Below are 12,852 nucleotides of genomic sequence, written 5' to 3'. Positions count from 1 at the left end.
GGGTGGGATTCAAACACTCTCACGGAGGCTGTCAGGGGGAGTAGCAGGAAGTCACTAACTCATAAAGTGGGTGGGATTGCAACACTCTCATGGAGGCGGTCAGGGGGAGGAACAGGAAGTCACTAACTCACAAAGTGGGTGGGACTGGGACACTCTCATGGAGGCTGTCAGGGTGGAACAGGAATTCACTAACTCACAAAGTGGGTGGGACTGGAACACTCTAATGGAGGCTGTCAGGGGGTGGAACAGGAAGTCACTAACTCACAAAGTGGGTGGGACTGGAACACTCTAATGGAGGCTGTCAGGGGCGGAACAGAAAGTCACTAACTCACAAAGTGGGTGGGACTGGAACACTCTAATGGTGGCTGTCAGGGGGAGGAACAGGAAGTCACTAACTCATAAAGTGGGTGGGACTGGAACACTCTAATGGAGGCTGTCAGGGGCGGAACAGGGAGTCACTAACTCACAAAGTAGGTGGGACTGGAACACTCTCATGGAGGCTGTCAGGGAAAGGAACAGGAAGGCACTCACTCACAAAGTGGGTGGGACTGGAACACTCTAATGGAGGCTGTCAGGGGGAGGAACAGGAAGTCACTAACTCATAAAGTGGGTGGGACTGGAACACTCTCATGGAGGCTGTCGGGGCGGAACAGGAAGTCACTAACTCACAAAGTGGGTGGGACTGGAACACTCTAATGGAGGCTGTCAGGGCGAGGAACAGGAAATCACTAACTCACAAAGTGGGTGGGACTGGAACACTCTAATGGAGGCTGTCAGGGGCGGAACAGGAAGTCACTCACAAAGTGGGTGGGACTGGAACACTCTAATGGAGGCTGTCAGGGGCGGAACAGGAAGTCACTCACAAAGTGGGTGGGACTGGAACACTCTAATGGAGGCTGTCAGGGGGAGGAACAGGAAGTCACTAACTCATAAAGTGGGTGGGACTGGAACACTCTAATGGAGGCTGCCAGGGGCGGAACAGGAAGTCACTAACTCACAAAGTGGGTGGGATTCAAACACTCTCATGGAGGCTGTCAGGGGGAGTAGCAGGAAGTCACTAACTCATAAAGTGGGTGGGATTGGAACACTCTCATGGAGGCGGTCAGGGGGAGAAACAGGAAGTCACTAACTCACAAAGTGGGTGGGACTGGGACACTCTCATGGAGGCTGTCAGGGTGGAACAGGAATTCACTAACTCACAAAGTGGGTGGGACTGGAACACTCTAATGGAGGCTGTCAGGGGTGGAACAGGAAGTCACTAACTCACAAAGTGGGTGGGACTGGAACACTCTAATGGAGGCTGTCAGGGGCGGAACAGAAAGTCACTAACTCACAAAGTGGGTGGGACTGGAACACTCTAATGGAGGCTGTCAGGGGGAGGAACAGGAAGTCACTAACTCATAAAGTGGGTGGGACTGGAACACTCTAATGGAGGCTGTCAGGGGCGGAACAGGGAGTCACTAACTCACAAAGTAGGTGGGACTGGAACACTCTCATGGAGGCTGTCAGGGAAAGGAACAGGAAGGCACTAACTCACAAAGTGGGTGGGACTGGAACACTCTCATGGAGGCTGTCAGGGAAAGGAACAGGAAGGCACTAACTCACAAAGTGGGTGGGATTCAAACACTCTCATGGAGGCTGTCAGGGGGAGGAACAGGAAGTCACTAACTCATAAAGTGGGTGGGACTGGAACACTCTCATGGAGTCTGTCAGGGGGAGGAGCAGGACGTCACTAACTCACAAAGTGGGTGGGATTGGAACACCCTAATGGAGGCTGTCAGGGGGAGGAACAGGAAGTCACTAACTCACAAGTGGGTGGGACTGGAACACTCTCATGAAGGCTGTCAGGGGGAGGAACAGGAAGTCACTAACTCACAAAGTGGGTGGGACTGGAACACTCTAATGGAGGCTGTCAGGGGCGGAACAGGAAGTCACTAACTCACAAAGTGGGTGGGACTGGAACACTCTAATGGAGGCTGTCAGGGGCGGAACAGGAAGTCACTAACTCACAAAGTGGGTGGGACTGGAACACTCTAATGGAGGCTGTCAGGGGGTGGAACAGGAAGTCACTCACAAAGTGGGTGGGACTGGAACACTCTAATGGAGGCTGTCAGGGGCGGAACAGGAAGTCACTCACAAAGTGGGTGGGACTGGAACACTCTAATGGAGGCTGTCAGGGGGAGGAACAGGAAGTCACTAACTCACAAAGTGGGTGGGATTCAAACACTCTCGTGGAGGCTGTCAGGGGGAGGAGCAGGAAGTCACTAACTCATAAAGTGGGTGGGATTGGAACACTCTCATGGAGGCTGTCAGGGGGAGGAGCAGGAAGTCACTAACTCACAAAGTGGGTGGGATTGGAACACTCTCATGGAGGCTGTCAGGGGGAGGAACAGGAAGTCACTAACTCATAAAGTGGGTGGGACTGGAACACTCTCATGGAGGCTGTCAGGGGGAGGAACAGGAAGTCACTAACTCACAAAGTGGGTGGGACTGGAACACTCTCATGGAGACTGTCAGGGGGAGGAGCAGGAAGTCACTAACTCATAAAGGGGGTGGGATTGGAACACTCTCATGGAGGCTGTCAGGGGGAGGAACAGGAAGTCACTAACTCATAAAGGGGGTGGGATTGGAACACTCTCATGGAGGCTGTCAGGGGGAGGAGCAGGAAGTCACTAACTCATAAAGTGGGTGGGATTGTAACACTCTCATGGAGGCTGTCAGGGGGAGGAACAGGAAGTCACTAACTCATAAAGGGGGTGGGATTGGAACACTCTCATGGAGGCTGTCAGGGGGAGGAACAGGAAGTCACTAACTCATAAAGTGGGTGGGATTGGAACACTCTCATGGAGGCTGTCAGGGGGAGGAACAGGAAGTCACTAACTCACAAAGTGGGTGGGATTGGAACACTCTCATGGATGGTTGGGATTGGGTTGGTTTTGGGCTAAAGGGCAGGTTGGGCCCCCGCGCATCACTAATTGATGGCACCTTACTGGGGGGGCACATCTGTCTCTGAGTTTTTGTATTTACAGAAAACGATGCCTGTCTGCAGCATAACGGGGGTTGCCATGCCAACGCCGAATGCACCAAAACTGGGCCCAACAAGGTACCGTAGAAATACAATAATGAGACTTACCTGCGGGGGCTACTGATGGGCTTGAGCCATGACCTGACCATTGGCCACTAACTGTCTGTACATAGGGGCAGGTAGTTCTGTGGGTGGGACCCCCATATAACTCATATGGTCGGTGCTGCTACACGGGGACCCGTATACTATTGTACCCCTGGGGCCCTCTGCTGACTGTATTGCCCCTGAAGCTGTTCTTGGCCAATCATATCGTGTGGGTAAAACTCATCTTCTCCGTTTAGGTGGCCTGTAACTGCCGGGGGGGCTACGAAGGCGACGGGATCGCGCGTTGCACTCAAATCAACCTTTGCAGAGAGGTCAGAACTTTCACTCTTGTCTTGTTGTACCAATAGGTTGCGCTCTATTCCCCAGTGTGTCCGGGGACATTATTGGTCCTTGTTTCAATACACACTCCTTGCACTTGGGCGGCCAATCCGGCATGTGCCTTGATGAACAAATGACTGACTGCACCAAACCATACGATGACATCACACAAGTGACTGCACCAAACCATACGATGACATCACACAAGTGACTGCACCAAACCATACGATGACATCACACAAGTGACTGCACCTAACCATGCGATAACATCACACAAGTGACTGCACCTAACCATGCGATAACATCACACAAGTGACTGCACTTAACCATGCGATGACATCACACAAGTGACTGCACCTAACCATGCGATAACATCACACATGTGACTGCACCTAACCATGCGATGACATCACACAAGTGACTGCACCTAACCATGCGATGACATCACACACGTGACTGCACCTAACGATATGACATCACACAAGTGACTGCACCTAACGATATGACATCACACAAGTGACTGCATCTAACGATATGACATCACACAAGTGACTGCACCTAACCATGCGATAACATCACACAAGTGACTGCACCTAACCATGCGATAACATCACACAAGTGACTGCACCTAACCATGCGATGACATCACACAAGTGACTGCACCTAACCATGCGATAACATCACACAAGTGACTGCACCTAACCATGCGATGACATCACACAAGTGACTGCACCTAACCATGCGATAACATCACACACGTAACTGCACCTAACCATGCGATAACATCACACACGTGACTGCACCTAACCATGCGATAACATCACACAAGTGACTGCACCTAACCATGCGATGACATCACACAAGTGACTGCACCTAACCATGCGATGACATCACACAAGTGACTGCACCTAACGATATGACATCACACAAGTGACTGCACCTAACGATATGACATCACACAAGTGACTGCACTTAACGATATTACATCACACAAGTGACTGCACCTAACGATATGACATCACACAAGTGACTGCATCTAACGATATGACATCACACAAGTGACTGCACCTAACCATGCGATAACATCACACAAGTGACTGCACCTAACCATGCGATAACATCACACAAGTGACTGCACCTAACCATGCGATGACATCACACAAGTGACTGCACCTAACCATGCGATAACATCACACACGTGACTGCACCTAACCATGCGATAACATCACACACGTGACTGCACCTAACCATGCGATAACATCACACAAGTGACTGCACCTAACCATGCGATGACATCACACAAGTGACTGCACCTAACCATGCGATGACATCACACAAGTGACTGCACCTAACGATATGACATCACACAAGTGACTGCACCTAACGATATGACATCACACAAGTGAATGCACCTAACGATATGACATCACACAAGTGACTGCACCTAACGATATGACATCACACAAGTGACTGCACCTAACGATATTACATCACACAAGTGTCTGCACCTAACGATATGACCTCACACAATTGACTGCACCTAACGATATTACATCACACAAGTGACTGCACCTAACGATATTACATCACACAAGTGACTGCACCTAACGATATGACATCACACAAGTGACTGCACCTAACGATATGACATCACACAAGTGACTGCACCTAACGATATGACATCACACAAGTGACTGCACCTAACGATATGACATCACACAAGTGACTGCACCTAACGATATGACATCACACAAGTGACTGCACCTAACGATATGACATCACACAAGTGACTGCACCTAACGATATTACATCACACAAGTGTCTGCACCTAACGATATGACATCACACAATTGACTGCACCTAACGATATTACATCACACAAGTGACTGCACCTAACGATATTACATCACACAAGTGACTGCACCTAACGATATGACATCACACAAGTGACTGCACCTAACGATATGACATCACACAAGTGACTGCACCTAACGATATGACATCACACAATTGACTGCACCTAACGATATGACATCACACAAGTGACTGCACCTAACGATATGACATCACACAAGTGACTGCACCTAACGATATGACATCACACAAGTGACTGCACCTAACGATATGACATCACACAAGTGACTGCACCTAACGATATGACATCACACAAGTGACTGCACTTAACGATATGACATCACACAAGTGACTGCACCTAACGATATGACATCACACAAGTGACTGCACCTAACTATCTTTCCCTTGCTCTCTCTTCCCTGACAGAACAATGGCGGCTGCAGCCCCCTGGCCTTATGTTTCCCCACAGGCCCGGCCCAGCGCCAATGTTATTGCCCAGGAATGTATTTAGGGGACGGACTTACCTGCAGGGGCACCGTTGATAAGGTTTGTATGGTTCTCCTTACTGTGTGTGGTGGGGGGTGTGGGGCCTGGGAGATGCCCCTATAGGATGGGACCTACTGACGCTGTTTGTCCCTTGCCGGTTCCTCTAGGAGCTGAGTGTGAATCTGGACACGGCCGTGTTCCATAAGTACCTGCAGGTAAGTAGATCCCATGTTTGTGATCTCACAGATCCCTGGCGCCTTCACTTCCCATGTGATGTTTTCTGTCCACTCAGGCGCAGAAGATTCAGCTTGGGTCGGACATTGGGAATCTTACAGTCTTTGTGCCATTGGGTCAGGTGTTTGGCAACAGCAGCGAGGTAAGTGTCTCTGTGCCCCCCCCAGCCTAGGGGTCCGACTACCCCAGAACCGGAGCCCCCGTGCTCTCTGCTACTGCTCTGCTGGGGGGCACTCACCGTATCTATGTGCTGGGGGGCACTCACCGTATCTATGTGCTGGGGGGCACTCACCATATCTATGTGCTGGGGGGCACTCACCGTATCTATGTGCTAGGGGGCACTCACCGTATCTATGTGCCGGGGGGCACTCACCGTATCTATGTGCTGGGGGGCACTCACCGTATCTATGTGCCGGGGGGCACTCACCGTATCTATGTGCTGGGGGGCACTCACCATATCTATGTGCTGGGGGGCACTCACCGTATCTATGTGCCGGGGGGCACTCACCGTATCTATGTGCTGGGGGGCACTCACCGTATCTATGTGCTGGGGGGCACTCACCGTATCTATGTGCTGGGGGGCACTCACCGTATCTATGTGCTGGGGGGCACTCACCGTATCTATGTGCCGGGGGGCACTCACCGTATCTATGTGCTGGGGGGCACTCACCGTATCTATGTGCTGGGGGGCACTCACCATATCTATGTGCTGGGGGGCACTCACCGTATCTATGTGCTAGGGGGCACTCACCGTATCTATGTGCCGGGGGGCACTCACCGTATCTATGTGCTAGGGGGCACTCACCGTATCTATGTGCTGGGGGGCACTCACCGTATCTATGTGCCGGGGGGCACTCACCGTATCTATGTGCCGGGGGGCACTCACCGTATCTATGTGCCGGGGGGCACTCACCGTATCTATGTGCCGGGGGGCACTCACCGTATCTATGTGCCGGGGGGCACTCACCGTATCTATGTGCCGGGGGGCACTCACCGTATCTATGTGCCGGGGGGCACTCACCGTATCTATGTGCCGGGGGGCACTCACCGTATCTATGTGCCGGGGGGCACTCACCGTATCTATATGCTGGGGCACCATATCATGTGACTCGGGGTCCCTTTAATACCCAAGCGGCTCTCACTGCCCCTGGGGGTCATTCTCTTTCAGCTGGAGGAATATAAGAGCAATGGGCAACTATCGGATTTACTGCTGGAGCACGTGATTGGCTGTAAGGCTGTGTCTGTGGATGAGCTGAAGGAGACCCAGTACCTGACGACGCTCAGAGGCGGGAGGCTCATGGTTTCAGTAGATAAGGTAAGGAGCATGGGTATGGTCACATGGTTACACCGAGTAGCCAATAAGAACGTTAGTAGCCTTGGAAGGATAAAAAGCAAACGGCCAATCCAAGCTTTGGAACCGCCTTGGAGGTAAAGCCATTAGCCAATCAGAACACGGCAGGGCAGCAAATACTGATGTTCCAGTGAGGGGCAATTGTTTCTCTGTTGCCCAGGGCGAGGTCTATCTGAATGGGCACGTCCGTCTGATGAATAATTCTATCGTCGCCAAGAACGGTTTGATCCATTTCATTGATGGGATTCTGGTTCCAGAGATCCGAAACTTCAGCCGCCAGCCCGTCAGGCCTCATGAGGTAGGTTTCCCTGCCATTCAATAAGCCAATTGCCCCAAAGCCTAGGGGTAAATTCCCACATGAGCAGATACAGGGAGTTGCTTCAGTTCAGTGAGTTCCCAGCATTCCCCAAACACATTGGGGTGCGGGACATGAAGGTCCAATGCTGCACTTTCATTGGCTCATGTTCTGTTGGGTTGTTGGGTTGTCTCTGACCTACCAGAAAGACAACCAACCAATCAGCATGAGTTACCCATAATGCCGTGTGTAAACTCTAACCCCTACCTTCTGTTCAACAGCTCAATATAACCGAGGCGGCAGAAATGTACGGATATTCCGTGTTCCTCCAACTTCTCCAGGTAACGTGCCCTGATTGGCTCACTGACTGGATGCGCTGTGCTAATTGCTTACGTTTGTTGATTGGCTGCACCAATTAGCTGAGTGGCAATGATTGGCTGAGCATTTATGGCTTGCTAAGCTGTACTGGCAGACTGATAGAGTTGGGCTGATTGGCTGAACTGTACTGACTGATTGAGTTGGGCTGATTGGCTGAGCTGTACTGATTGGCTGAGCTGTGCTGATTGGCTGTACTGATTGGCTGAGCTGTGCTGATTGGCTGTACTGGTGTTTCCTGCATCGTTCCCTATGGCGGAACTATTATGAAAGTCAGATTGTCTCGATGGATCGATATGGTGGGAATAATGATATTGTCAAATAGTTACATAGTTACATAGGGTTGAAAAAAGACCAGAGTCCATCAAGTTCAACCCTTCCCAGTAACCCCAGCAAGTAAAAAACCCATCCAAGTAAAAAAGAACCCCCCCATCTGCCTATAATCCCCCCTAATGTACTTGTACAGAGTAATCATGTCCCCTCGCAAGCGCCTCTTTTCCAGAGAAAACAACCCCAACCCTGACAGTCTCACCTCATAGTTTAACCCTTCCATCCCCTTAACCAGTTTAGTTGCAGTCTCTGCACTCTCTCCAGCTCATTAATATCCTTCTTAAGGACTGGAGCCCAAAACTGCCCCCATACTCACTGTAACTGCCCCCCCCCCCATACTCACTGTTACTGCCCCCCCATACTCACTGTTACTGCCCCCCATACTCACTGTTACTGCCCCCCCCCATACTCACTGTCACTCCCCGCCCCCATACTCACTGTTACTGCCCCCCATACTCACTGTTACTGCCCCCATACTCACTGTTACTGCTCCCCCATACTCACTGTTACTGCCCCCATACTCACTGTTACTGCCCCCCATATTCACTGTCACTGCCCCCCCATACTCACTGTTACTGCCCCCCCTACTCACTGTTACTGCCCCCCATACTCACTGTTACTGCCCCCCATACTCACTGTTACTGCCCCCCATACTCACTGTTACTGCCCCCCATACTCACTGTCACTGCCCCCCATACTCACTGTTACTGCCCCCCATATTCACTGTCACTGCCCCCCCCATACTCACTGTTACTGCCCGCCTACTCACTGTTACTGCCCCCCCATACTCACTGTTACTGCCCCCATACTCACTGTTACTGCCCCCCATACTCACTGTTACTGCCCCCATACTCACTGTCACTTGCCCCCCATACTCACTGTTACTGCCCCCCATACTCACTGTTACTGCCCCCCCATACTCACTGTTACTGCCCCATACTCACTGTTACTGCCCCCCATACTCACTGTTACTGCCCCCATACTCACTGTTACTGCCCTCCCCATACTCACTGTTACTGCCCCCCCATACTCACTGTTACTGCCCCCCCATACTCACTGTTACTGCCCCCATACTCAATGTTACTGCCCCCCATACTCACTGTTACTGCCCCCCATACTCACTGTCACTGCCCCCCCATACTCACTGTTACTGCCCCCCATACTCACTGTTACTGCCCCCCATACTCACTGTTACTGCCCCCATACTCACTGTTACTGCCCCCCATACTCACTGTTACTGCCCCCCCCCCATACTCACTGTCACTCCCGCGCCCCCATACTCACTGTTACTGCCCCATACTCAGTTTACTGCGCCCCATACTCACTGTTACTGCCCCCATACTCACTGTTACTGCTCCCCCATACTCACTGTTACTGCCCCCCATACTCACTGTTACTGCCCCCCATATTCACTGTCACTGCCCCCCCATACTCACTGTTACTGCCCCCCTACTCACTGTTACTGCCCCCCATACTCACTGTTACTGCCCCCCAATACTCACTGTTACTTGCCCCCCATACTCACTGTTACTGCCCCCCATACTCACTGTCACTGCCCCCCCATACTCACTGTTACTGCCCCCCATACTCACTGTTACTGCCCCCATACTCACTGTTACTGCCCCCCATACTCACTGTTACTGCCCCCCATACTCACTGTTACTGCCCCCCCCATACTCACTGTTACTGCCCCCATACTCACTGTTACTGCCCTCCCCATACTCACTGTTACTGCCCCCCATACTCACTGTTACTGCCCCCATACTCACTGTTACTGCCCCCCATACTCAATGTTACTGCCCCCCATACTCACTGTTACTGCCCCCATACTCACTGTCACTGCCCCCCCATACTCACTGTTACTGCCCCCCATACTCACTGTTACTGCCCCATACTCACTGTTACTGCCCCCCATACTCACTGTTACTGCCCCCCATACTCACTGTTACTGCCCCCCATACTCACTGTTACTGCCCCCCATACTCACTGTTACTGCCCCCCATACTCACTGTTACTTGCCCCCATACCCTTCCCCCCCCCCCCATACTCACTGTTACTGCCCCCCCATACTCACTGTTACTGCCCCCCCCATACTCACTGTTACTGCCCCCCCCATACTCACTGTTACTGCCCCCCCCACCATACTCACTGTTACTGCCCCCATACTCACTGTTACTGCCCCCCATACTCACTGTTACTGCCCCCATACTCACTGTTACTGCCCCCCATACTCACTGTTACTGCCCCCCCATACTCACTGTCACTGCCCCCCCCAATACTCACTGTTACTGCCCCCCCATACTCACTGTTACTGCCCCCATACTCACTGTTACTGCCCCCCCATACTCACTGTTACTGCCCCCATACTCACTGTTTTACTGCCCTCCCCATACTCACTGTTACTGCCCCCCATACTCACTGTTACTGCCCCCCCATACTCACTGTTACTTCCCCCCATACTCACTGTTACTGCCCCCCATACTCACTGTTACTGCCCCCCATACTCACTGTCACTGCCCCCCATACTCACTGTTACTGCCCTCCCCCATACTCACTGTTACTGCCCCCCATACTCACTGTTACTGCCCTCGCCCATACTCACTGTTACTGCCCCCCCATACTCACTGTTACTGCCCCCCATACTCACTGTTACTGCCCCCCATACTCACTGTTTACTGCCCCCCATACTCACTGTTACTGCCCTCCCCCATACTCACTGTTACTGCCCCCATACTCACTGTTACTGCCCCCCCATACTCACTGTTACTGCCCCCCCACACTCACTGTTACTGCCCCCCATACTCACTGTTACTGCCCTCCCCCATACTCACTGTTACTGCCCCCATACTCACTGTTACTGCCCCCCCATACTCACTGTTACTGCCCCCATACTCACTGTTACTGCCCCCCCATACTCACTGTTACTGCCCTCCCCCATACTCACTGTTACTGCCCCCCATACTCACTGTTACTGCCCTCCCCCATACTCACTGTTACTGCCCTCCCCCATACTCACTGTTACTGCCCCCCCCATACTCACTGTTTACTGCCCCCCATACTCACTGTTACTGCCCTCCCCATACTCACTGTTACTGCCCCCCATACTCACTGTTCTGCCCTCCCCCATAACTCACTGTTACTGCCCCCCCCCATACTCACTGTCACTGCCCCCCCCCATACTCCACTGTTACTGCCCCCCATACTCACTGTTACTGCCCCCCATACTCACTGTTACTGCCCCCCCATACTCACTGTTACTGCCCCCCCATACTCACTGTTACTGCCCCCCATACTCACTGTTACTGCCCCCCCATACTCACTGTTACTGCCCCCCATACTCACTGTCACTGCCCCCCCATACTCACTGTTACTGCCCCCCCATACTCACTGTTACTGCCCCCCATACTCACTGTTACTGCCCTCCCCATACTCACTGTACTGCCCCCCCATACTCACTGTTACTGCCCCCATACTCACTGTTACTGCCCCCCCATACTCACTGTTACTGCCCCCCCATACTCACTGTTACTGCCCCCCATACTCACTGTTACTGCCCCCCATACTCACTGTTACTGCCCCCCCCATACTCACTGTTACTGCCCCCCCATACTCACTGTTACTGCCCCCCATACTCACTGTTACTGCCCCCCCCATACTCACTGTTACTGCCCCCCATACTCACTGTTACTGCCCCCCCATACTCACTGTTACTGCCCCCCCCATACTCACTGTTACTGCCCCCCCCATACTCACTGTTACTGCCCCCCATACTCACTGTTACTGCCCCCCCATACTCACTGTTACTTGCCCCCCCATACTCACTGTTACTGCCCCCCCATACTCACTGTTACTGCCCCCCCATACTCACTGTCACTGCCCCCCATACTCACTGTTACTGCCCCCCATACTCACTGTTACTGCCCCCCATACTCACTGTTACTGCCCCCCCCATACTCACTGTTACTGCCCCCCCCCATACTCACTGTTACTGCCCCCCATACTCACTGTTACTGCCCCCCCATACTCACTGTTACTGCCCCCCCATACTCACTGTTACTGCCCCCCCATACTCACTGTTACTGCCCCCCCATACTCACTGTTACTGCCCCCCCATACTCACTGTTACTGCCCCCCATACTCACTGTTACTGCCCCATACTCACTGTCACTGCCCCCATACTCACTGTTACTGCCCCCCATACTCACTGTTACTGCCCCCCCATACTCACTGTTACTGCCCCCCATACTCACTGTTACTGCCCCCCCATACTCACTGTTACTGCCCCCCATACTCACTGTTACTGCCCCCATACTCACTGTTACTGCCCCCCATACTCACTGTCACTGCCCCCCATACTCACTGTTACTGCCCCCCATACTCAAGGTGAGGCCTTACCAGGGACCTATAAAGGGGCAAAATGATGTTCTCATCCCTTGAGTCAATGCCCTGTTTATACAAGACAGCACTTTATTTGCTTTA

At 52.4% G+C, this 12,852-nt stretch overlaps 1 protein-coding gene across 1 annotated transcript in view; it reads left to right on the top strand.

Annotated features, from left to right (window-relative positions):
* Positions 1–12,852, top strand: part of stab1 (stabilin 1) — a 153,678-nt gene that overhangs the window by 116,582 nt on the left and 24,244 nt on the right. The window contains 8 exon segments of the mRNA XM_031901368.1: positions 3,030–3,103; positions 3,367–3,441; positions 5,729–5,848; positions 5,956–6,003; positions 6,081–6,164; positions 7,191–7,337; positions 7,534–7,671; positions 7,950–8,009. Coding sequence (XP_031757228.1) covers positions 3,030–3,103; positions 3,367–3,441; positions 5,729–5,848; positions 5,956–6,003; positions 6,081–6,164; positions 7,191–7,337; positions 7,534–7,671; positions 7,950–8,009 — 746 coding nt within the window.

Source organism: Xenopus tropicalis, chromosome 4 (assembly GCF_000004195.4).
Source record: "Xenopus tropicalis strain Nigerian chromosome 4, UCB_Xtro_10.0, whole genome shotgun sequence".
NCBI classification, from domain to species: Eukaryota; Metazoa; Chordata; class Amphibia; order Anura; family Pipidae; genus Xenopus; species Xenopus tropicalis.
This window is presented reverse-complemented; position numbering and strand designations above follow the sequence as displayed.